A 27,130-nucleotide genomic window follows, 5' to 3' on the forward strand; every position below is an offset into this window, starting at 1 on the left:
ACGACTGATGCCCCACCTTTACAGGGCTATGAGGGAGGATCTTCCGGGAAGGGAGCTTCTGATCCAAACAAAATGGGCAAGGATACTAGAGGAACGTCTGGAAGACAAGGAATGGGAACAAGTACATGAGGGGGTGCTAACAGTGAGTTCCAATGCACGCTTCAAACTCCTTCAATTCAATATGACAGACATATCTCAGCCCTTGCATATAATATATCCTGCTCGCAATGATGAATGTCCAATATGTAGGGAGAGCACAGCAGATTTCCTACATATGTTTTGGACCAGTTGGACGCTTCGTAACTACTGGGACGATGTGCTTGCTTGCCTTCAGAGAGCCACGGGGTGGATAATACCTGGTGAGATCCGACAAGTAATATTAGGTTTAATAACCTCACCTAAGGGCGAGAAACTGAGCAGATGGTTTGTTATGATGGGTCATGTGTTAGCAAAAAGACGGATTGCTATAGCATGGCTCTGTCCTAGACCCCCACAGAGTGAAAGTTAGATTAGAGATATGCGCGAATGGGCCACAGCGGAAAGGGTTCGAATGAAATTTGTAGGAAGGGATGAAAAACTCGAGGATGACATACAGGCATGGTCTCGTATGATAGCAGAGATAAAGGAGGAACAGACCTTGGACATGTTGAGTACCTCCGGTGACAGTGAGGTTAATTCCAAACCGCCTAGCCTCCACTAGGAACACAGGAAAAGTTATAGATGGGGAATACTATGTGACATCCAAAAGACCATGTGAACTAGTATAGTGTTACGTTATTATGGGTTCTAGCAACAACACGGAGGAGAGGGGAGGAGGGTTGGGGGAAGGGGGGATTTTACTGTTTGTTACGGCATATTAAATGTTGTCAGCGTGTGGAAGGCGGCTTTTTTTTCCCAACTGCTCTAAACGTGAAAAATTAAAGTAATTTGGTTCTTGTGTACATGTCACGATGTATTTGAAACCTAAAATGCCAATACATTTGTTTAAAAAAAAAACTATGCCTTAGTGAAGAGCTCTATTGTATTGAAGCATTTTTGTGTCACTAGATATCCCCAATCTACTGGTCCCTCTACTACTACAAGTGTGGCAGGTGGATTCTGAGATAGAGCCTTTTAAAGAGAGGCACCCCACGGGATCTCACATTAGATGGGGATTCATCTTTACACTTACCACACTAGAGAAGGAGTGGATTGCTTGTCCTTCTCAGGGAGAACCTGGCTTGGCATTTCGGGCTGGACTGTTCCCATTAAAGCAGGGTTAAGACTGATTTGCATATAGCTGGGTCCAACTGAGGTGGCATGATGTGCAAAATAATGATAGACTGGGACACAGCCAGTAATTTCCTGTTGCTGAGATTAATTCCAGCATTTCATCCATCACTTTTTTGTACACTTTACTGTGTCAGCTCAAGTGGAATAGGTGCGCACAGACGTGGGTTCCATGCACACCTTGTCACTGGAACCAAGCTATACCTGGCTGATGAGCCCTGACTAGGGAGAAACCGGTCCTGGGATGCTTGTGTTCCAGTTCAGAGATGACCTTGCCTGGTAGTTCAGACTGGATTGTTTGTTCCCATTGGAGCTAGGTTAAGATTGATTTGCATATGGCTGGGTCCAAACTGAGGTGGCATGGTGTGCAAAATAATGATGGACTGGCAAGGGGCCCTCATTAGCTACCAGTGGCTGAGATTAATTTACACATTCTATCCTTCGCTTTTTTGGGTGTTGCCTAGGCAGTGCCGCCGCTGTCTCTTCGAGACATGCTGTATCTACTCTGTGGGCCTACAGCATGCCCATTGCTTTCAATATGTTGGTTTGCGTGTCCTTTGCAAAGGTTTGCTTCTGTGTGGTAAATGTTGGTTATATGTTCCTCCTTTTGTGTGTGTTGACCCCTCCCATGGAGCATACCCCTGTTACTTGTAGGTTTGCTCTTTTGTGCATGTAGGCTTGTTGAAGCACACAATTCATTTTATTTTGTTTCTACCTGTGCGTTTGAAATATCTGCTTTTCTTCCTGCATACCTCCCAGATTAAAACATCATCCTTTGACACATGAGCAGCAGGAGACTGTTGACTGTACATAAGGCCACTTCAGTGACACACAAGGAAATAAACTCTCCTGCAAACTACAGACATGGTGGAAATCCTGAATAAAGCTCCTATTCTTACTGGAGTACAGCTGAATGTACTTTTATGGCATTGATCAAGCGTTAAATAGCGCACCCTGACACACACATACACTGTGAAAAAATAGTGTGCTGTAATTGTATAGCTCAACAATCCCTGGTGGCATAGCACCCAGGATAATGTGATGCATGGCTACACACTTATAAGATTCAAAAGGCAAGACCTTTTGGCTATGCCAATGCTTGTTGTATACTTTAGTATGTCGCCCTAAGTGGGACGAGTATGTCCAGACGTGAGTCTTGTACACTCTGTGTCACTGGAACCAAGTTATACACGGCTGATGAGCCCTAACAATAATGAAGCCAGTCCTGGGTTGCTTATGTTTCAGAGAACGGAGGACCTGGCTTTTTAGTTTGGACTGGGCTGTTCCCATTGGAGCAGGATTAAGACTTATTTGCATATAGCTGGGTCCCAACTGAAGTGGCATGGTGTGCAAAATTACGATGGACTGGTATGCAGCGCAATGTTATTACCAGTGGCTGAGATTAATTCAAGCATTATATCCATCACTTTTGTGTATAATTTAGTGTGTCACCCTTAGTGGGATGGGTACTCCCAGACGCGAGTGCCATTTGTGCACACTATGGGGCAGATGTATCTACGCATTTTTTTGTCACAAATTCTGTGATTCGCAAAAAAGCAGCGTTTGCGACTAAAAATTCGCAAAATAGTATGTATCAGGGAAATCGCATCGCAAAATTAAGGAATCACAAAATTTGCGATTCCTTAATTTTGAGTAAGCATTTAAGGAATCGCAAATTGCGATTCCTTAAATGCTATGCAACAAGCATTTCATTTTTGCGAATTCTCCTTAAGAAATCGCAAATGGGCTGCGAGGAGCAGGGTTATTAATGCAGAAGGCTGCCACTGTATTGAAAAGAGAAGGCCAGGTGTCACGGATGGGCATTGTTGGAGTGTCGTGTTGGTGGTCCCCACGAGCGGTTGATGCTGCTGTGTGAAGAGTCGGGCTGACGGAGCTTCTTGTTGATTAGTGGCTTGAGCAACAAGATCTTGGTGTAAACGGGCCAGGTCGCGAAGGGCCCCAAAAACTTGATTTCAGCTCTCTTGAGCCACACTAAGGGCCCAGTTCTTGATGGAGCCTTTTATGTCCCTGAGATTTAGATCAGGAGGATAGCAGACTAGCCCTCGGATCAAGATGAAGTTGCAGGTCCAGTTATCCTTCCCCAGGCAAGAGAGCAGAAAGGCTGCAACACAGCAATGCAGCAACAGGTCAGCAGCATGGCAGTCCTTTCAGCAGAACAGCTGACTTTCCTGCTAGAGTATCCACGGGTCCAGAGGTGTACTGAAGAGCTGATGTCTGAGGTCCTACTTTTATACCATGATGCCCTGATTCTGGGTGTTAGGAGAAGCTTCACGACAGTGGCTTTGAAGTGCATGCAATTTTCTGCCTCCCCGGTCTCCAAGCTGGATGAAGTGACAATGCAGGGTTTTTGGGTCCTTTGTGTGAAGATAGCATAGGGTAGTCATTTGTAAGTGGTGCTGTGCTCAGCTTCGCCACCCCATTGTGCTAGCAGATTGCCCATTCAGGCGCACCTAATCCCTCAATTGTGTGACTGTCTGGGAGGAATTCACAAAGTCTAACAGCCAGTTACACCCAGTCATGTGACCCAGGCTATAGGCACAAAAGGTCCAAGTGCAGAAAATTGACACTGACAAAATTGAACATTTTATTGTAAATAAAAACCCACCTTTACAATTAAATAGGGCACTTCACCACAATTCCAAAGACACAAAACATGACATAGCAACCAGCTCCCAATTGGAAAGTATTGCTTATTAAATGTAATAAGGAATGCCCAATGTTATCCTACAGGAGGGGAAGGCCTCACAGTAGTGAAAAACAAATGTAGAAGTTTTTCACTACCATGACATGGTAAACCTAAAAGTACATGTCCAACCGTTTAATTTCACTGCATGGTACTCTTTGGGCTACCAAGGGCATGCCTTAGAGGTGTCTTGCATGTAATAAAATGAAAGTTTAAGGCTTGTGAAAGGGGTTTAAATGCCAAGTCGACATGGCAGTTTAAAACTGCACCCAGGCTGTAGTGGCAGGCCTTGGACATGTTTTAAGGTACCACTTAAATGGGTGGCACAATAATTACTGCAGGCCCATTGATAACATTTAATTCACAGGTTCTGGGTATATGGTATACCACTCTACAGGGGACTTACAAGTAAATTTAATATGTCAATTGGGTATAAGCCAATTAAACCATGTTTAAAGAAGAGAGAGCAAGCACTATAGCACTGGGTAGCAGGGGTAAGATGTGCAGTGTCCTAAGGCCAACTATAATACATTTAGCAAAAAGTGGAGGAAACAAGGCAAACAGTTTGGGCGGTGACCCTGTAGGGAGGGCCAAGCCCAACAGAAACTAAACATGGAAGAAATCCAGTGCAACCGACAAGCTGAGAGAACCTAGAGGGAAGGCACAGAGAAGAAAAATCAATGGGAAAGCCATAAATGAGGTAAACTATGAAAAACTCACATGTTGGAAGGCCACTACAGTCAGAGAATGAACATAACACCTGGGGAAGCAACTGATGAGTGGAATCCCCAGATGGAGAGAATCCTTATGGCAGTCACAATGGGCAAGACCATGCCCCTACCCTAAAGTAATTGCAAATTATTTCTGCCCCTGGGGGGACAATGCGGACAATAGCCCTGATCTGCCTTCCCCGGGGGTAGAAAGCACAAAGGACACCAGGGATTTTTTAAATGTACATCTAGTGGTAGGGGCTAACCAAAATGGGCATGCCAATGCCCCCATGCCACCCAAACACAAATGGAACAGTCTTTCTGGCTTCCGGGGGGGGGGGGTGCAGATGAGGGTTTATAACCCCGATCTGCCCCCAGGTGGGGCAGAAAGCCCACTAGACAATAGGTTTTTATCTTTATAAAAAAAGGGTGGAGGCTTCCCACTATAGACATGGCCATTCCCTTATTCCCTATGAGAGCAATAGACCCCGATCGCACCCGGTAGGGGGGTGGCAGAAAGCCCACTAGGCACACAAGACTATTTTTGTTTCTTAGTGTAGAGGTGGGGGCTGACCATAATGGTCATGCCAATGACCCCATCATCCCCCACAAAATGGCCGAAGTCTTTCTGCCCCCCCTTTGGGGGCATATTGGGGTAATAGTCCCTGGTCTGGCCCCTCATGCTTGGGGGGGAGGGGGGGCAGAAAGCCCACTAGGCACTGACCCTCTTCTGCAATGTGCCTTGGGCCCTAGCTCAGCAGGCACCTACGGTAACCTAGCAAACCTGTAAAAAAATGTAAACTAGACACCTAGGAAAATCCAGGATGGGGTGACTTGTGTGGCTCTCACCAGGTTCTGTTACTCTGAATCCCTTGCAAACCTCAAACTTTGCCAAATAAAAAACAAATCTTCCTCACATTTCTGCGATGATGAATTTTGGAATCTGTGGGGAGCCACACACTTCCACCCACCCAGGACTGCCCCAAGTCTCCCGATAAAAGTGACACCTCATTTGTATGGGTAAGCCTAGTGCCTGCGACACAAAACGGTCCAAAAAACAACAAGGACAGATACATACGTTTCCTCGATACCTATTTGTCACTCTAAATTTTACCAAATGAATTGCGGTACACAATGAAAAATCATTGCAAGGCGCAACTCAGTTATTGGCTCTGGGTACCCCGGGTTCTTGGTGAACCTACAAGTCCTAAATATCCCCGCAACCAGATGGGCCCTGCAGATGTAACAGTATACTGCTTTAAAAATCTGCCATACTTAGACAAAGTAACAGAAGAAAACCGGCACAAATTGCTGTTTTTTTCAACTCAATATCAATATTTGTTTATTTCCACTCTTACTTTTTATAGGAAAACCTTGAAGGATCAACACAAATTACCTCTTGCTGAATTCAAAATGTGTCTATTTGTTTAGAAATGTATAGCTTTCCGAGATCCGTTATTGTTTTAACACCCATTTCAACCACTAACTGGACGTAGGTTGAAAGCACAAAAAATAGGAAAAATAGGCTATGTCCCGGTAGAATGCCAACACTGTGTAGAAATTTTGGTTTGCTGACAAAAGTCTGTCTGTTCCTGAAAGCTGGGAAATGGTGATTGTAGCATCGCAAACCCTTCATTGACACCATTTACAGGGGAAAAAACAGATGCTTTCTTATACAGCACTTTTCCCCCCTAAAAAACTAACATTTAGCTTTAGCTTTAGAATCCTCAGGATGTTGGAAGAAAAGGACGTACATTTGGAGTGGATCATTTATGTGGATGAAAAGTTACGGGGGCCTAAGCGCGAACTACCCCAAAAAGCCAAAAAGGCTTAGTACAGGGATAGGGAAAAGGCCTAGCAGCGAAAGGGTTAAAATTGGGGAAAAAATCTGGGGGAAGAAAATAAATAGAATAGAGCGTTGAGTTAACAACAGATAAAAGATATCGGGAGAACACAGGAGGGGACACTTCTTGATACTGTTGAATGATTGAATAAAGAAGCATTGGACACACAAAACCAAGAACAGCATACATGGTTCCACCATAGAAGTAACAGCCCAAAATGGTAAGAGTGGATGAGGTCAAGATAAGAAGCAGGTGGCACAAACCACAAGGTAGATGCAAAGCCTTCAACCCTGCTTCTCTGCGAACAATGGTCTAACTGACTCTCTGAGGTGTCTTCTCTCCTGGTGGAGAAGAGGGGGTATTGGAAAAAAAAGGAAATACCTGGACTGCCGGATTGCATCTGGTGCTGAATGATGCCGATTACCGCGACAGCTGTGATGACAATGACACCAATCATCTGCAGGCGGATATCCAGCCACTGCATGGCCGTGTCACTGGCAAACCTACAACGCTGGTTTCTCTCCAAGTGCTCCTCGTTCTCCTTCTCAAACCTGCAGGAGACCAGAAGAAGGATCAGAGGTCTATAGGCCTAAAATGGAGTAGAATTGAGTAGTGTCACAGAATCAAATGTTTCTACATATTAACAATAAACAGAATCCAAAACATTCACTACTGATGATAGAAGAACAATGACCTTTCTTGCTCTTCCTTTGACTAGCAAGTACCTGCAGCCAGTGATAGGACCACAAGTGGTTCTTTTAGGGGTACTCCACAGCAAAGCATCCCTCAATTTGCGAAGTCTCTGCCTCACCAGTGTTCCCTCAACTGTTCCCATCCAACACAAACATAGCCTTTTCTGATGTGTACAGGTTTAACATATGCTCTGAAAGGATGGTTGAGTAGATGTTGTGAAGGAACAAGAGCAGGGGACACCAAAACCAGACGCACCAAATGTTAATATTCCACTTTCATTTTGCACCCCCATTTCTTCCTAACTTGTTGGGACCGTGATTATAAACCACATTTAAAGGGGTAGCCATCATATGTAGAAAAGGTATCACGTAGGTAGACTGCTTGGAACCTGCTAGAAAGGATTATCTTACCCAGTAAGCATTTGTTCTTGGCATGTAGTGCTGTAGATTCACATGCTTTGCATAACTCTGCCATCTAGTGTTGGGCTCGGATGATTACAAGTTGTTTTTCTTCGAAGAAGTTTTTCGAGTCACAAAGCTATGGAACTCCTCCCTTCGGTAACAATGCACATGGGCATTAACTCCATCTTTAGATTGTTTTGCAGCAAACTGGAGAGAATGGAGTTGGAAATTCGTGTAGAAAATGTGCTGCCCATGCAAGTAACATAAATACATGTAAACTACCAACCACATAGGTATCCAGGGAGGAGAGAGGGCGCATGTGAATCTACAGCACTACATGTCAAAAACAGATATTTACTGGGTAAGTAACCTAATCTGTTCAAAGCATGTGTCTGTACATACACATGCTTTGCATAGAATGTAAAGCAGTCCCTCTCCCAAAGTGGTACATATCCTGTGGATTTGGAGTTGTTTGAAATAGAATACATAGTACAGTCTGTCCAACATTAGACTGTTGTCATGATTCTACATCCACACAATAATGTTTAGTAAAGGTAGGTGGTGTAGAGCAAGTTGCTGCTTTACATATTTCAGCATTTGGAATGTTCCCTAAAAATGCCATAGAAGCACCAACTTTTCTAGTGGAATGGGCTTTGGGTGCAACTAATATCTGTTGTTTAAATTTAGCATAACAATTTTGGATGTATTTATCTATACTTCTAGAAATTACATTTTTAACATCTAAATTATGACGAGCTCTTTCTGCCACAGAGTCTGGGTATGGAAAGAGGGTACAGTTTCTTACCTGTAACTCCAGTTCTACTGTAGGGGTATTTCCATGATAGTCATAAGAATTGGAATAGTACTGCCCCCCAGCAAGGACCCCCGGAACACTTTTTTCAAATATAGCTTCTTAAGTGCTGAAGTTCACCTTTCTTCAGGAAGGCCTTGAAAAGTAACTTAAGAAAGTCATAAAGCAGCATATAGCATATAGGATTAAGCTACAGTGGTCAAAATTCTTCATTTTGAAGGAACAAAAGGTGAATATTCAAGGAAACATCCCCCTAATGCATGGACAACTTTGCAATGTTACAGACAAAATCCTTCACAAATCCTTCTGTTCTGATAGCGAAGAATGAAGAAATGCAGGGCAATGTAGCCCATAGTTTGCCATTAAAAGGAAAGAAAACTGAGATTGGGTCTTTAACCGCATGCGCGCTAGCGGTTTTCCCGCTGCGCGCTGCGTTTTTGAAAAAGCCGCGTTACATGACGAGCTGAGCTCGTCATGAGCGTGCGAGCGGCGCAACTCATGACGAGCTCAGCTCGTCATGAGCGCGGAAGGGGTTAAGAACTGTGTGACCTCCAGTATCCCATCCTGCATTAGGTGCATGTTTACTTGGATATTCCCATTTTGATCCTTCAAAATGAAGAATTGGGACCACTGTAGCCTAATCCTACAGCCTGATTTATGACTTTAAGTAATTTTTCAAGGCCTTCCTGAAGAAAGGCGAACTTCAGCATTTAAGAAGATATATTGGGGAAAAAGTGCTCCGGGCGGGACTATTCCAATGCTTATGACTATATATTGAAATACCCTTGGAGAGACACAGGCAATTTAATGGATTGGTTCATATGAAAAGGAGAGAAAACTTTAGGAAGTAATTTTGGCTTTGTCCTTAAGACTACCTTATTTTTGCGCAATTGGAAGAAAGGCTCTTCTAAGGTTAATACCTGGAGTTCACCAACTCATCTAAGTGAAGTCATTGCTATTCAAAATGCAACTATCCCAGATAAAAATTGAAGTTGACAGGAACACAATGGCTCAAAAGGAGGGCCCATGAACCATGTTAGGACAACATTAAGGTTCCAAGCTGGGGCTATAATTCTTGTAAGTCCTTCCATGGAAGCTTTAATGACAGGTACTTTATATAAAGATGTATGTTGTCTGTTTTGTAGATAAGCAGCAATTGCAGCTAAATGTAGTTGCATAGAAGTGAGGCAAGACCTGACGTTTGTAGATGTAAAATATAACAAATAATCGTTTGTACTTGTACATGAAATGGATTGCAACTTTTGGTATGACAGTAGAGAACAAACATTTTCCATTTGAATGCTTAACATTTTCAAGTTGTTGGTTTACACGCCTCCTTAAGAGCATCCATACACGTGGAAGATTAAGGTACCCAAACTCAGGAGCCATATTGCAAGGTTAATCTCTTTGGGATGTCTTCTCCATAGTTCTGTGTGAGCCAGACCAAGTGGAGAGGAAGCTTCTCTTGTGGCACCTGAGTAAGTTCCAGCATGGTGGTAAACCATGGTTGGCGAGTTCATGTGGGTGGCATTAGTGTTAGTGAAGTTTGTCGTAATTTCCTCACCACAAATGGAAGTTGTGGGAGAGGGGGAAAAGCGTACACAGATATCCCTGACCAACTGATCCATTTTTTTATTTTTATTTTTTATTGAATTTGTATTGCGCTCAGCTACCCGCAATGGGTTTCCCGGCGCCAGGGACAGACTGAAGAAAGAAATCAAGCAGGCGCAAAAAGATCACGAAAGGAAGGAAATCAAAACAGAAAAGTCTTCAACTTTTTACGAAAGGACAGAAGATTAGTTTCTGTTTTTAACGCCAGCGGGAGAGCATTCCACATCTTTGGCCCAAGATATGCGAATGAACGGCCTCCCATTTTTGCCAGTCGGATTCTTGGAATCAAAAAATTGCCATTATTAGATGATCTTAAAGAACGGCCAGGTAAATAAGGCTGGGCAAGGTTATGCAGGTAGGTAGGGGCAGAACCCTGACGGATCTTGAACAAAAAACACAGTGTTTTGAAAGTCACGCGATCTGAAATTCTCAGCCAGTGCAGGTCACGCAAAGCTTGCATTGCGGACGTTCTCCGTGGAACATTACGCAAGAGGCGAGCAGCTGAATTCTGTACCACTTGGAGTTTATAGATTGTTGCTTTCTCCGCTCCAAGATAAAGCACGTTGCCATAGTCAATGCGAGACATCACAAGGGCCTATACAACGGTTCTTCGGGTGGACTAGGGCAGCATCCATAGGATCTACTGCAGCCATCGTAAGGTGTCAAAACAGACTGCAGCGACCTTGGTCACCTGCTGCCTCATCGAAAGTTTGTCATCAAGCAGGACTCCGAGGTTACGAGCGACAGGCACAGGGGTAGGCAGAGGACCCATGTCACATGGCCAGTGTCTAGAGCCCCACAGATCTTTATGCTTGCCTAATATGATAACCTCCGTCTTCTCGCCGTTTAGCTTCAGCAGATGGTCTTGCATCCAAGCTGCAACGCGAGATAAGCCAACTTTAAGGGCAGAAACTTCCTGAACCCTGCTGCTAGAAAGGGAGAACACGATCTGCGTGTCGTCTGCATATGAATATATGGACAGACCGGCGTCCTCTACGATGGAGGCAAGAGGTCTGATGTAAATATTAAACAACAATGGGCTTAATATAGACCCTTGAGGGACGCCGTAAGCTGAAGAATGAATCGCAGATTCAGCCTTGTTTGAGAAAACCTGAAAGGTGCGCTCATTAAGAAATGAGGGCACCCAGGCAAGCGCAGATCCATCAACACCAAGGGAGCGGAGGGACTCCAAAAGAATGGGATGGGACACGGTATCGAATGCAGCGCTTAAATCAAGGAGAATAAGCGCAAAGGTCTCACCGCAATCGATACCGTGTCGGAGTCGCTCAGTCACCCCAAGGAGTGCGGATTCGGTGGAGTAGTTAGCGCGAAAGCCTGATTGGGATGGATGGAGATATCCCACGTTTTCAACAAACTCATTAAGCTGGGTGTTAACATGGCGTTCCAATATTTTGGAGCAAGCTGGCAGCAGGGATATAGGCCTGAAGTTGGCAAGGTTTGTAATGTCAGCACCAGATTTTTTGAGCAGAGGAACAACCATGGCATGTTTCCAATCCTGTGCCACCCGAGATTCAATAAGAGAGATGTTTAGTAGCCTCATTAAGAATCTCCGTGGTTCAAGGTCTAGTTGTTTTAGTATCTTCATAGGAACTGGGTCCCGAGGGGAGCCAGACCTGATACTATTTAGACAGGACAGGAAAGAGGAGTCATCAAATGGTAACCAGTTATGAATAAATACAGTAGGAGAGAAGAAAACACTGCAGGGAGAGCCAGGTTGGGGGGACTCAGTTGGCAGTGGAAGGGAGGCCAGAGATTGATGGATACCCTCAACCTTGGATATAAAAAAATCCGCAATGGCATTACATTGTGTGCCATTCAAAGCCGGCACGGAGGGGATAGTATCTGCTCCTGTAAGTTTCTTTACAGTGGCGAAAAGAGTCCGAGGACAATTTTGCGCTTGAGTAATAGTAGAAGCGATGTAAGTGGCCTTGGCACGTTTGCAATTTGCATGGTAGACTTTCAACTCATCTTTATAAGTCACCTTGCAAGGGTCGGAATATGAAATCCTCCATTTCCTCTCCAGGGCTTTGCATTTGGCACGTTGGATTTTCAACTCGTCAGAAAACCAAGGTGCAGGGGGGCGTAGGGATCTGTACTTGCTACTAGAGCGGGGGGCAAGAGCAGTCACGGCATCTGTCAACCAGCAAGAAATGGGAATGTTCAGATCCTGGTCTGTCTTGACAAAAGCCGGAATCGACCCAGTCAAATGCAAATTAAAAGCAACCATGTCGAGCCTATCCCATCGGTAGGACGATTTAATTTCCTCCACATGAACACTGGCCGAAAAGAGACCAGGAGGTAGCATAAAGTGTATCGCATAGTGATCAGACCAATGTAGCGGACGCGCCGATTGAGTACAATCAAACGAAAGAGTGGAAATAATAGGGTCCAAGAGGTGGCCTGCGATGTGGGTAGCCCCTGAATTACAAAGTTTGAGATTAAAAACCTCAAGATCAGATAAAAAAGATTTATTCAGGGGGTTATTAGCATCTTCTAAGTGGATGTTTAAATCACCAAGAATAGTGAAATTGTTTGATTTCAATAGTGTTGCTGAAAGGCAATCAACCAGTGAGGGAATCCACGAAGCTGCATTCCCGGGCGGCCGATAAATTAGCAGACCGGAAAGCGTCAATCGGGGGTTAATCCTTAATTTAAATAATGCTGCCTCACTACCTGGAAGATGTACATGTTCCAGTTTACATTGATAAATAGATTTAAAAATGATTGCGATTCCTCCACCACCTTTACCGGAGGGTCTATCCTGATGCAACGCAACATAGTTGGGAGGGATAGCTGTAGCAATATCCGGACCCGAGCTAGCATGTAGCCAGGTCTCGGTCAGGAACAATGCATCAGGAGATTCATCACTTATGAAATCATAGATGTTTAATTTGTTCTTAGGAAGCGATCTACAGTTTAAGCTCCAAAAATAGAGAGGAGAAAGAGATGAGGTACAGCCCTTGGTAGGCTTCCTTTTCCCCCGGTGATGCTTTATATTTAATTGCGTCTTAGAAAGCTGCATTTTACCGGTGGAAAAACCACAACCAGCACATGTGAAGTAGTGAGAGGACAGAGTACATAAAGTACAAGAAGTAGAGGTGGGGGATCGCAGTGAATGTAATGCCATAGAGGTGTAATGTACGCGGTCCTCCCGAGTTAACATACCTGAGAACATGTTGGCAGAGGGCAGCCCGTCCTCAGCGCGGACGGGCGCAGACGGGCAGGACTCTGGCACGACTCCGGCCACGCGAGGACACGCCCGCTGCGCGAACCCGCTGCGCTAAGGGAGGAGCTTGAAATAGGCGTCCCTCGCCGGCACCTGCGCACTGAAGCGCGCGTAGGGAGTGTCTCCAGCACAAACACCCACCCCGCTCTAAGATGGCGGCACCAGAGATTCCACCCACAGATCCCGGACCCGCCAAGCGGCGGTGAAAAACAATTAGGATGCAGGTAAGGGGGCTAAAATCAGGGTATAACAACACAAGACAAAGTAAATACAAAACGGGCTTTTAAAAACGATTCCAGGACTGTGCGCGAAGCGCTCCTGCAGCAAATGCGCTACCTGACTGAGAGAGGCAGCACTTGGGACTCGCCTGAAATAGGCGTCCCTCGCCGGCACCTGCGCACTGAAGCGCACGTAGGGAGTGTCTCCAGCACAGACACCCACCCCGCTCTAAGATGGCGGCACCAGAGATTCCACCCACAGATCCCGGACCCGCCAAGCGGCGGTGAAAAACAATTAGGATGCAGGTAAGGGGGCTAAAATCAGGGTATAACAAAGCAAGACAAAGTAAATACAAAACGGGCTTTTAAAAACGATTCCAGGACTGTGCGCGAAGCGCTCCTGCAGCAAATGCGCTACCTGACTGAGAGAGGCAGCACTTGGGACTCGCCTGAAATAGGCGTCCCTCGCCGGCACCTGCGCACTGAAGCGCGCGTAGGGAGTGTCTCCAGCACAAACACCCACCCCGCTCTAAGATGGCGGCACCAGAGATTCCACCCACAGATCCCGGACCCGCCAAGCGGCGGTGAAAAACAATTAGGATGCAGGTAAGGGGGCTAAAATCAGGGTATAACAAAGCAAGACAAAGTAAATACAAAACGGGCTTTTAAAAACGATTCCAGGACTGTGCGCGAAGCGCTCCTGCAGCAAATGCGCTACCTGACTGAGAGAGGCAGCACTTGGGACTCGCCTGAAATAGGCGTCCCTCGCCGGCACCTGCGCACTGAAGCGCGCGTAGGGAGTGTCTCCAGCACAAACACCCACCCCGCTCTAAGATGGCGGCACCAGAGATTCCACCCAGAGATCCCGGACCCGCCAAGCGGCGGTGAAAAACAATTAGGATGCAGGTAAGGGGGCTAAAATCAGGGTATAACAAAGCAAGACAATGTAAATACAAAACGGGCTTTTAAAAACGATTCCAGGACTGTGCGCGAAGCGCTCCTGCAGCAAATGCGCTACCTGACTGACTCCATAGGGCATTGCCTCTGGATAGAGGGTGTGAGAATCTGTGGTTGCGAATAGGTCTATTTGAGGAACCCCCCCATTTGCGAAAGTATTCAAGTATGACTCTGGGTTGAAGTTTCCATTCATGGACTTGTCGCTGCGTCAATCTGAGGAGGTCTGCAACTTGATTGCTCCTTTCTAGGACATGGTCCGCTAAGAGATAGCTGTTGTGATGTAGAGCTAATGCCATATCATCTCTTCTAGGTAGTGTAGCTGAATAGAGATCCTCCCCCCTGTTTTAATAAATAATACATTGTTATCATATTGTCCATCTGGACCAGGACAACCTTGTTCTGTAGGTGAGTCAGGAATGCTTTCAATGCTAGGTGAACAGCTTGTAGCTCGAGGAAGTTGATATGGAGACTCTGGTGTTGTATAGTCCATGTCCCCTGTATAGTTAGATGTTGCAGACAGGCTCCCCAACCTGTAAGAGAGGCATCCGCTGTAAAATGACTTCGGAAACAGGGTCTAGAAATCACATCACACTGCATTGGTGGAGCCTGCAAAATCTATCCAAGGGGAGATCCAGGATATTGGTCTCTGCCATTTTCACCTTCCCCAACATCTTCTGAAAGTCTGTGTGAGAAGCTGGCTTGTTATATGATACAAACTTATGTAAGTGGGCACCCTGCACCAATCCAGACAACCTTAGAAAGCTCTTTAAGTGGTAGCTGAGGAGAGCAGCCTTCAGGCTTAGTCCAGAAGGAGTGTAAAGCAGCTTGTTTTACCAGAACATAATCTTATTGATATAGATGAAGTAAAAAAGAACCACCCAGTGTATTTATAAAAATATGTATTTATATAAAACACTGACTAACAGATACAGGTAGCTCCTTGCCGAAGATACACACCGTTTCATCCGGTCACCGGCTTCTGGGTAGGCTGCGTCTGTGTCACCTTCACGCTGTTTGTGACCGCCCCTGGTTTCTCCTCCGTCTGATGCCAGGGTGCGGGTATGGACCGTTATCTCACTAGTGTGTCTTTGGGTCATGTTATTATTGTCAGGGCAACCAAGGGTGTGGGGAGAATCCCTTTGTGCCTGCTTCCCAATAGGTCTTGAGGGATCTGTGAGATACGACTCCAGCCGGAGCTCAGGTCCCATTGGTTATTGATCTGGGGGACAGATTTTCTAATGTGTGTGTAGCTGTGATGCTGGGGGTGCGTGTCGCTTTCCCCTGTCCCCAGGGCTCTGTGTTCACACAGTTCCTCTCAGCCGAAGATGTCCTCACCCTCCAGCACCCAGGACTAGCAATGGCTGGGTTGGGGGAGTTCAGGAAGCTGCCGCTGCTCTTGTGATGTGTTGCACCCCTACCATGGGCTCTCCCTCACGTGCCCTCCTGCCATTTCATTCATGAGGGGTCTGCTGTTGCACATCGAGGTCCTTCGGCATGCTGTGGATTTACTGATTGTTCTTCCACTCCTGGGCTTCTCCTGCCCCACAATAGGTCAGACCCGCTTTCACTCTGGTGAGCAGCTCGGGGACTTGTGCAGTGTCTCAGCGTGTAGCGGTCCGTATTTAAGTACCGCCGCCGGCAATGCCCAGTCACGGTGGATTTTTGTTGTGTTTCCAAATAGCTGCGTGCCCGCCTGCAGCTAGGGATCAGAGCGCCGTGCTGTCCCGGGGCCTCGGAGGCAATCCAGCTCTCCCACGTGCCCTTCCCATACTCAGTCCATTTGGCGGTCCCAGGATTTGTTAGTAGAGCAGCAGGCACGCCTACCTTTCTGGATCGGCCCGCTGCCTCCAGGGTTAGAGGGGCACCGGCTCTCCCAGGACTTCCTCCACTGGTATCTACGGGGGACTCTTGCCAACACTAGTCCCGCACTGGTGCAGGCTGCTTCACGGCAGCGGACCCACCCTCATTGCGTTGACTATGGTCTGGCGAGTATGGTGCACTTAGAGGAACCAGACTCGGTTTGTTCCGGGTCGTTCCGTATCCTCTGTAATGAGTGCGCACTTCCCGGCTGTCTTGGTTCCGGATGTTAGGATTGATGGTGGGCCACGGGCTTCTGGTTCACAGGAGCTCCACTACTGTGCAGCCATCTTTGTCGGTTCCAGGCCACACCCCCACCATGCCCAGCACTGTTAGCGCTATTTTGACTTGAATGTGTATTTCTGTTTTTAATTATTGTGCTAAGGAAAGAATATTTTGAATTCTGGTTGAATTTGGAGTTGCTAGCGCTAACTGCGTGTTGAGAATGGCCCATAGATGTGGCTGTATTTGTGCAGGTTGTAAATGGGATTTTTACAGATTGACTGTGATCTCTAACTGGTGTAGAAGAGTTAGGGTCTGGAGAGTATATTGACTGCATAGTTTTAGCCTGTTTGCTTTTGGAAGTCAATTGTCTAGATAAGGAACAACATAAATGATTTCCCTTCTCAGATGCGCTGCTACCACTGATAGACATTTTGTGAATACCCTTGGACCTGGGGTGACTCCGAAAGCAAGTACTTTGAACTGCTAATATTTCCCTTGAAAAAGAAAATGTAGGTACTTGCGATGCGCTTGATGAATTGGTATATGAAAATAGGCATCAATGAGGTCTAAAGTGACCACGATACCTCCCTGCTGAAGTAGAGGTATAACCTCCTGAAAACTGACCATGTGAAAGTGTTCTGACAGAATGTATTTATTTAATACTCTGAGGTCTAAAATGGGTCTGAGTAAGCCATCCTTTTCGGGAATAAGGAAGTATGGGGAATATACTCCTGTTCCCTATTGTTGCATTGGAACTGGCTCTATTGCTCCTTTTGATAAAAAGAGCTGCTACCTCTTGTTTTAGAAGAGATTGGTGCTGAACAGAGAGGTTGTGTTTGGCAAGTGGAATGTTTGGAGGAGTGGTGATGAGCTCCAGACAATAACCATGTTGCATAATATCCAACACCCATTAACCCCTTCCATGCTGATGACATCCGGGACCGCACCCGCGATCGGAATGTGCCGCACAAGCGCAGAATCGCGCCAGCGCCCAAGGGGTTAATTTGTAGTGATATTCTTCCATGGTGGCAGAAAGAGTTGCAGACGTCCCCTACAGGTTTTAAGTATTCAGGGAGAACATGACTGGAGTCATTGTTTGGTATTGGTGTTATTGGCTGGGCATGTACAAGTTCCACAACTACGGCCTTTGAAATTATTTCCTCTATAGGATCCTCTGTAAAACCCTCTTGAAGGTGAGGATTGGGTTTGGCCCTTGTATGTAGCTGCTGCTGTGGCAGACCCAGCGCCTTGTCTAAAAGTGCCTTGGCTAAAATATGGGCAGCAAAAAGAAACACAAAATGTTATAGTTTGAAGCCCGCCTATTGATTTTGCAACATCTGTATATTTTTTATCTTTTCAAGGGTCGTGTCAACTTGTGGTTCAAAGAAGTTCTCTTTGTCAAATGGTAAATTTAGGACAGCTGGTCGAATCTCTGGTTTGAAACCAGATACCCTAAGCCAAGCATGTCTACAAAGTAAAATACTGGTGTTGATACTTCTAGCCACAGTATTTGCTGAGTCAAGATCACATTTAATGGATCTATTAGAAATTAGTTTACCTTCTGTAATTAATTGTTGCCCTCTTTTTCTAAATTCTTGAGGGAGATGTTGGAGGAGTCCCTCCACTTTATCCCAGTGTGCTCGGTCATAGCGAGCTAAAAGGGCTTGACTATTTGCTATTCTCCATTGGTTTGCGAATTGTGCCGCAACCCTTTTACCAGACGATTCAATTAATTCTGACTCCTTATCTGGCGGAGAACATTCTTCTGTAGTTTGTGAATTAGCTTTTATCCTAGCATTTGCTACCACTAAAGAGTCTGGTGTTAGTTGTCCTTTAATGTGTATAGGGTCTGAAGGGGCTGCTTTATACTTTTTACCTAATCTAGATTTGATAATGCGAGCCTTCACTGGGTCTTTAAATATTTCGTCAGCATGACGTAAAACCCTTTTTAGCATTGCCAAGCTCTGAGTTCCTCTTTGAACATAAGTAAGCGTCCCAAAGAGAAAAGAAAATCATCATCAATGGGATCCTTGTGTAAAGTGACCTGATGGAAGGCTTTTGCCCATGCAATTAAATCTTGAAAAGCTGAGGCATCATCTGGTGTTGAAGCACTTTATGGGTGTAGGTCAGGATCAGTATTATCTTTGGGTTCATTATCGTAATCATCTTAAGAGTCTTGTGGTTATGGATGATCTACTAAATCATCAAATGTGTCTTCAGTATGTGGAGGTGATTGATGTGGAGAGATATCTTCCTCCTGTGGCTGAGGTGAAAAATGAGTAGGTGGAGGTACAGGCTGTGGTGGCGTACAGGTTGTGGTGGAGACATATGTAGATTTCGATGTGTATTGCTACTGTCTTTGTCCTGTTATTTTTTAAGAGGGGGTGGCGAAGTGTCCAGGGCCTCTTGAAAGGACAAAGATGTTTGGGAAACTTGAGTCTTTGCTGGCTGTACAATGATTTTCTTTGTGCCAGGCTGTATTTGCAATGTTTTTTGTTTCGGAATGAGTTTTTCGACCATTGCCTCGAAAATTTGTTGTGGAGGCGATTTCAAAACTTTGTGAAAAGTCTTGGGCCCGAAAGTGAAGCATTTCAGTGCCGGAATTGCTTTTGAGGTATGACCACTTGATACCGAGCCATAAAGTTTTTATTTCGGTCTGAAGACTCCTTTGTTAGATTTGGAGGTAGAGGTTCCAGCTGAAAGCCGCTCTTTTGGTGCCGAACCTGAAGGCGTGGCTTTCGAAGAGGATTTTCGAGTGTACCATGGCTTTTAATCAGTGGGTGCCCGTGAGCAGGTATGTTGTGGAATGTTACTTTTTCGGTTTCGGGTCAGAGGCACTCACGATCAAACATTCGTGGAAGGATTCTACCATTTCTGAGCCTTGTTCTTGTTCGGATTTGGAACTCGAACTGTGGATGGATACGAATGCTTCTTGGGCTGCAGATGTGTCTTCTCAATAATCAGACGAGAGGCATAGGCTGCAGAACGAATGCAGATCTACTTGTGGATTTAAGGAGTGGCACCGCAAACAGAAAAGGGACGGAGAGCGGCCCATTAGCAGGTCATTTTCTTAGTGAGCTGACCGATTGGAAAATGAGGGAGTCAGGTGTGGCCCGTAGGTCAAGAAGTTATTTGAAGATCCCGAAGAATTTCGAGAAGTAGTATAAACTACCCGATACACATTATACTGCTGAATGTAGATAGTAGCTAACAGAAAGGAGGACAAAAAGTCGATGCCCATGCGTATTGTTACCAGAGAGATGAGTCACATAGCTCTGTGACTCAAAAAGACTTCTTCAAAGAAAAACAACCTGTAACCATCCGTGCCCAACATTAGATGGGGGACTATGCAAAGCATGTGTAACTACAGGTACACGTCTTGAACACAGAGGTTTCTTTTCTTCAAGGTTACATCTAAGGAGCAATGTTTATAAAACAAGATGCCTGGTTAGGTTACTTCACTGCCCTACAAAGTGTTGCAATTGATATGTTTCTCTGAAAGGAAATAGTGCTGCTTTCGCTAAACTCATGAGAATCAAAAATCCTAAGTTCTATGAATTTCACACCATTTGGATAAGAACTATGAAACTTTATTACAAGGAGCAAATGCATTGTAAGTCTGAACAAAGATCTGACATTTCTAAGGGGACCGTACTGTAAAAATAACTTTGTGCAAATATTATGTACCAACAATATTGGGATGAATGCAGGCAGAACTGTTGCTTGGTTCAGATGAAACTCTATGAGAACTTTAGTAGTAATAGAAGGGGATATGGGAAGGGCACCTTGACTTTGTAAGAGATGACAAAATCTTTTTGGATGACAAAACCTTAGGTCGGGTAATCCTTCTGTTGGAAGTAATTGCTACAAGAAGAGCAGTGTCTTTGTTCACAAAAACTCATTAGCCCTAAAGGCTCAGCCTGGAGTAGAACAAAGCACCATCGAGGAACCTGTATAACAACATTTAAGCAGCTTATCTCCATTATGAGAAAGTGCCTGATACATTTTGCCTGGGTTTGAGGTGTTTTCAATTGTAGTGCACAGGGTCCTTGCCATTGAGGTCCCCTGCACCAGTGCTTCGTCCCTAAAAACATATCCTCAATCGGTACTTCTACCCCCTGTAAGTACCTATAAAGTGGTATCCATGGCACCTAGGGCATGGGAGTTAAAGAGGGCACCCTGTGATGCCGCTCACTGTGACCATGCTACTGCCCTTGCCGTCATACCCCTATTAAGGAGAAAATAACAAAGTCGACCTGGCACCCTTTCTGGGTGTCATGCCAGCCAGCACTGCCTAGAGGTATAGCTAAGTAGCCCCTCTAGCAGGACTCACAGCTCCAAGGCAGGTCGCACTATAGCAAAGGTGCCACTACGATATTGGAGTCCATTCCTTAATATTGTAAGTACCAGTGAAGCCAGAGAGAGTACATGGGTTGGAATTTCGACAACTCGAGCTGCACAGCACCATGATGGCTGGCTTCACTGAACACAGGGATGTTTGGTACCAAGGTACTCCTCTGAATTAATCCACACTGATGGCAGTGTGTAATTTATTGTACCACTGACCCAGAGGGCACCTCAGAGGTGCCCCCTGAAAACCTACCAACCCTGATGTGGTCTCTGACTGCTATTGGCAGCCAGCCACCATCTGAAATGTTTCTGGACCCCTGGGTAGAGAGGACCTACTCTCTGGGACCAGAAACAATGCACATCCTGGGCAGTGGTGCCACACCTGTTCCCCCTGGATGGACCAGTGCTTGGAGGTGGAGGCTTCAAAGGCCTGTTGCCTATAGATAGAATGTGACCCCAACCTCAGCTGCTACAGCACATGGCAGCCCCTGGTTTACACCCCCACTTTGGGCGGGAAAACCAAAGGACACAATTCAAAAGAATAGGAGGCGTGCCTAGCTCTGCCAACCCCACCCTTAAGGTGGGGGAGGCAGGGTGAAGCACAACTTTAAGTTCCCGCAATCTTGATGATGGGGAGACCCTTCCAATCAGGGCTAGGTCTATGCCCTCTCCAACAGGAGTGTGGCATAATAGAGGGTGTAGTCACCCCAGGTAAGGTGCCCATTGGTCTTACCTACTACTCTGCTAAAACGCCCCAAAATCCTATATTTAGGTGGCTCCCCCAGACCTAGAAACTAGATCTGCGATGACCTAAGAAGCAAAAAGACATCCCTGCAGAGAAGACTGAAGACGAAGACTGCTTTGGCCCCAGCCCTACCGGCCTGTCTCCAGCTTCTGCAAACCTGCAATCTGCCTTACAGTCAACGACCTCTGAAAACCCTGGGCGAACTTCTGCCTTCGATAAAGACTACACTCTCCAGTACACAGTGGACCTGTCAAGAAGAAACCGACTCCAAGGGCTCCGGATCCAGCTTGAACCACAATGTCTGCCCACTCTGCACCTGACGCCCACGGCCCGAGTGGATCACCTATGTAGGGAAGTCTCCCCCAGTGATCCTCGCCTCGTGTCCAGCGTTGGTTGACCGCTCTGATGTCCCACGTCAAAAGGCACCCCTGCATCTGAAGCCCCTGGGCCTTGGTGAGTTGAACCGATGGTGCCCCTACAACACCTTACATCTCTACTTAGCGGTCATTGGTCTCCCTGCTGCAACCTCCGGTGCCACGCCTGCAGCCTGTTTGCCAAAAGAAGAACCCCCGTTGAAAAGCAATGGGAGCCCAACATACAAATTGCACCCTGCTCCACTCCACTACACTCTACGCCAATGTATAGTAGTCCACCCCACTCTGCACTTTACCACTCCCCAAGACGCCAATGCACTGCACACCACTGTACTCTACACCACTCTTCTCGACTCCACACCACTCCACTTTGTGCCACTGCAATATGCGCAACTGCATTCTTCAGCCATTGCTCTATACACTACATCACTCTACTCTACATGACTCTGCTCCCAATAACTCTACTCTATGCCACTGTGTAGGAAAGTGGGTTTCTGTTGCAGTAACCCCCCACTTTTTGCCAGATTTCTGATGCACTTTCACTTGATGTGCCCTGGATTCCTGCTAATCAGGTTCCAAGGGCTGTGTTCTTTCCCAAAACTGTACCCTTTCACCCAAAACTGGAACCTCTTCGGCTACAGGTAAGCCCCTTTTAAAAGGGTACCAAGGGCACTGTGACCCACGAAGGCCTCTAAGGGCTGCAGCACCTATCGTGCCACCCTTAGGGGCCCTGCACCCTAACACCCACACACTTCCATTGCAGGCTGCATGTTTTGGTGCAGAGAAAAGTGAAGAGTCGACAGGCACATTCCGCTGCCTGGGGCCTAGATAAGTCACCCCACTAGCAGGGTGCACTAGCCCCCAGGTGAAGGTACAGCTGCATGAGCACTGTACCCCTACAGTATCTAAGCCCATTCTTAGACATTGTAAGTGCAGTAAAGCCATAAAGAGTATGTGGTTTGGGAGTTGGTCATTACAAACTTCACAACTACATAATGGCTTTACTCAAATCTGGGAGGTTTGGTAGCAAACGTCTCAGCACATTAAACCCACACTGATGCCAGTGTGGGATTTAATGTAAAATGCACACAGAGGGCATCTTAGATATGCCCTCTGAAAAACGACCAGCCCTGGTGTGGTTCTTAAATGGCTGACCGCCATTTGCCACCAACAGACAGGTTTCTGGACCCCTCCGTAGAGAGCCTCTGGTCTCTGCGTTCAGAAACAAAGCCCATCCTGGGCAGAGTGGACATGCCTCCTCCCCCAGGATGGGCAGGGTCCACAAAGGGGAATCTTCAAGAGCTTCCCACCTTTGTAAGCTGTGCCTGCATTTTGCTGCTCCCAGCAACTAGCTCCCATTGGTTCTGACCCCCGAATTGGGCAGGAGAATCAGCGGAAAGACCAAGTTAGGAGGAGAGGTATTCCCATCTTTGTCAACCACACCCCTCCGGTGGGGGAGGCGAGGTGAAGCACACATCTTGAAGAAAAGGTGACCCAGCCAATAAGAGAGATGCTCATGCCCCCTCTCACTGAAGTGTGGGATAATATGGGTTGTACTCACCCCAAGGAAGGGACCTATTGGTCCTGACCTGCACACCCCTGTAGTGCTGTCTGCAGTGCCGGAGATTCTGCGTCAAACGTCGATTTGTCCTGCTGCCAGCAACCCTTAGAACTCCTGGGAGAACTGACTGCCTTTAACAAAGACCAGATCTCCAGCAAACGGCAACTCTGTTTCAAAAGAAACTACAAAGAAAAGCTCTGAGCCTGCTGAGGACGAAGAAACCAGATTCCTGGAACCACTACTGCACCCGTCACCTACGGCCCGACTCCATGTGGCCCACTGGTCCCAGCGACGTCCCCCAGCACTCCAGAGTCCGAGTCCTCCATGGGTTGACCCTTCTAGTATTCCCCGATGTTGCCTGCAGTCTCTGAACAGAGATCCGCCCCCCAACCGCAAGAGGCTTAGTAAGGTCAAATCTGACCTCAAAAGGCACCCCTGCATCCGGCCGCTCTCCCCGAGCCCTCCAACTTACCTGCCCAGGTGTTGGTTCCTCTCGAAAGACTTCCTGAACTGAGCCTGCAGCCAAAATCCAAAACCTGCAACCTCCATAGGATTGCATTGGTCTCCCGACCCCTACTAAGCACCCTGCACCTGGCCGCCCCTGAGCCGCTGGTGGTGTGGACTTATGGCTGAACTGGGACCCCCTTTGCCCTGACCTTAACCTTAGGAGCCTGCCCATGAGCAACCCCCAACCCAGGTGCCCCATTGGCATCCTGCACTCTGCACCCTTAGTGCCGCTGGTGGTGCAATTTAAGTGCCTACCTGAACCTTGGTTCTAACCCCTACAAAGTAATCTTGCAAGTCGTCTACTTACCAGCAAACCAATGTTACGAGGTTTGTTCCTAAACATGTTCTTGACTTTGTTTTGTACGAAAAGAAAGTAAACAAGCTTTAACTTAAGAATTGTCATACTTATCTGTAAGTGACAAACTTTAGTGTATGATATCTCCGCATATCACCTCAAGTACTCAAAGTAACTGAAAAGTGATCCAAGAGTAAAATTTATGATTTTAGGCAAGGGGGACTAAGAAAGGTAAAACGACTATTCAGGTTGCCACAGACGTCCTTGAGAGGGTTGATCATTTTGACTACCTAGGAGTATGATTTATGGATAGTTTTAAATTATTAAATCCGGTCACGAAAAGTAAACTTTTTATTGAGCACAGGTCAAATGCTATTTTGAGAATACAAAAAAGGACGGTATCTCATGTAGTATCCCCAGTCATGGAGATTTACCTTGCTAAGGCGCAAGGGGCTGCCCTTTACGGGGCTGAAGTCTGGGGTCATGTTGATGTCCAGCCCCTGGCACTGGTAGAAAATAGTTTTGTTAGGAAAATGTTATGCCTCCCCCATAGTACACCCCTTATTCCATTGTATTTAGAACTGGGATTAAAAAGAGTAACAGATCTAATGGCCATGAAAGTATTGACTTATTGGGTTCGTCTCTTGTGTACACCGGAGCTTGCTGATTATAGGGATTCCCTGTGGGAAGCTATAAATATACCAGGTGCCAGATCACTCCAATGGATTAAACACGTGTCCTCGTGGTTGGAAAAGTTAGGTCTTCACAGGGCTGATCCTACTAAATTAAAGAACATTGATATACACCTTCTCAAAACTACCTATTGGAACTTTATTAACAAATGTATATTAAGAAAAAGTTCTGTAGGATCTTTGACCAATACATTTCTTGATTTTAAACCTACTCCACTACTAGAGGAATACATGGATTTTATACCTTTTGCTTTCCCGAAAAGTCTCGTCATACAGTTTCGTTTGGGGATATTACCTATAGGATCATTTACCCACAAATGGAATCAAGCAAAGCCAGTACTGACCTGCCCGATGTGTAATCAGTGTGACGAAAATGAATCACATTTGCTATTTTTCTGTCCGGAGTATTCCTCCACCTCGTAGGAGGTGGATTATTCCGATTTGTCGTGAACTGGGGATTGCACAATATCAAATAGCACTAAGGATTTTAAAAACTGACCTCTCCCCTGCTGCACTGCTGATGGATGTAGGTAGCCCTGAGAAAAAAGCTATGTCCTCTTCTTTCATTTCTTCTCCACCATGTCTGACCCTCACTTCAATCTCAAAACAGGTCCAGTCTGTCTGAAAGAAATCAGCTAATGCTAATGCATGTTTCCCCAGTTGTTTTGCGCCAATGGCACCATCTGCCCTAATGCTAGCAAGGAAAATGAGCCTCCATGCCCAAATTCTATTGTAAAACATTAATAATTGTGATGCAGTGGGCCCTTTGGCAAAAGTGTCACTGTACTTTATTCACTAATGTCAGCTGCAACCTCTGACCTTTAACAACATCTCACATCAGTCCTCTCCCACAAATCCCTCCCCATCCTCTCATCTCTCTGATGCCCAAATCAAGGTGTCGCCTCTGTTTAATTCCCCCCCTCCCTTGGGTCATTACTCCAAGGCTCAAAGAAACACTGGCACAGTTGGGACGGAAATTCACTGTTTATATAACCCATCTCACCTTTCTGAGTTGCTGAACACTTTCCACAGTTTAAACGGGATTGGGTTTTAGCTTCATTGCAGACTTTCCAATGCCTGTCAGATGTACGCTGTTGCCTGTTGACCACTACGCCTAATGGACAGTTAATTTGTGATTTGTGCTCAAGTTGTGTGCATGTTGTTAAATGCAGTTATTCCAAGGTTAACAGAAAACAATGGAATGCTATATTTTTTCTTCTCTTTATAGCATGCTCTTTGACCCCAGCTTCACACTCACTGGCCTCCCCAGTGCCACTTAGTAGTACCGTCCTTTCTCTTTTTTTGTGGCGTTTTAACCGCTGCATGTAAATGAAGACAGCCTTGAGGGCGCCTTTTGCTCTTCCAGGCTATCTTCATTTACATTCAACACCCTGATTGAGGAATTTGGACTCACTACTGAGGAGTACAGAAATCTATTCAGGGGAGGCTCAGAAATCCCAGAGCCAGTCCAGGGTGGAATTTGTAGACTATTCAGTAAAAACACTAGGAGGATGGTTGACTGGAAGTAAATTGAAGACTTATGAGGAACTTTATAATTTGTTTATAAAGGTACACGTTTTAAGTAACAGCATCAATAAAAAGTTGCATCAGTATCTTGTACACCTAAGTCCAATTTCTCTCCAAGAATTGGGAAAGAAGGCAGACCACTGGGTCAAGAAAAGGGTGACAAAAACGTTCACAGGGGGTGACGAAAAGAAAGAGGTTACAAAACCTCCCCATGGGGAAAGAGGGTGAGTCTCCTAAAAAGAAATGTAAAGAATTCCAGGCAGCCCTCTCCAAAAACCTGTTCAGGAGGTTGGGCCAGAAGACACCTCACAGAGTTGCGATCCAAACAAGGTATGGTGTCACAACTGTCAAAAGACAAAACACCACACCAAGGATCCTAGCTGTCGTAAATACCAAGCCCCTAGTGTATGTATGTATGTATGTTTGGATTTATATAGCGCTTATAACCCAGGGGTCTCTAAGCGCTTTGCCTTGGGAACCCGTCCTGGCTTTTTCCCTGTGAGATAGCCCCTACAGGGCATCCCCAAGGTGA

At 46.0% G+C, this 27,130-nt stretch overlaps 1 protein-coding gene across 4 annotated transcripts in view; it reads right to left on the reverse strand.

Moving 5' to 3' along the window:
• LOC144762270 (ATP-binding cassette sub-family C member 10-like) overlaps window positions 1-27,130 on the reverse strand; it is a 1,124,497-nt gene that overhangs the window by 122,601 nt on the left and 974,766 nt on the right. For all 4 annotated transcript variants that reach the window (XM_078647414.1, XM_078647412.1, XM_078647413.1 and 1 more), the window contains one exon: window positions 6,909-7,078. In XM_078647414.1, coding sequence (XP_078503540.1) covers window positions 6,909-7,078 — 170 coding nt within the window. The remainder of the gene's footprint in view (window positions 1-6,908; window positions 7,079-27,130) is intronic.

This window comes from Lissotriton helveticus, chromosome 6 (genome assembly GCF_964261635.1).
Source record: "Lissotriton helveticus chromosome 6, aLisHel1.1, whole genome shotgun sequence".
Lineage (NCBI taxonomy): Eukaryota > Metazoa > Chordata > Amphibia > Caudata > Salamandridae > Lissotriton > Lissotriton helveticus.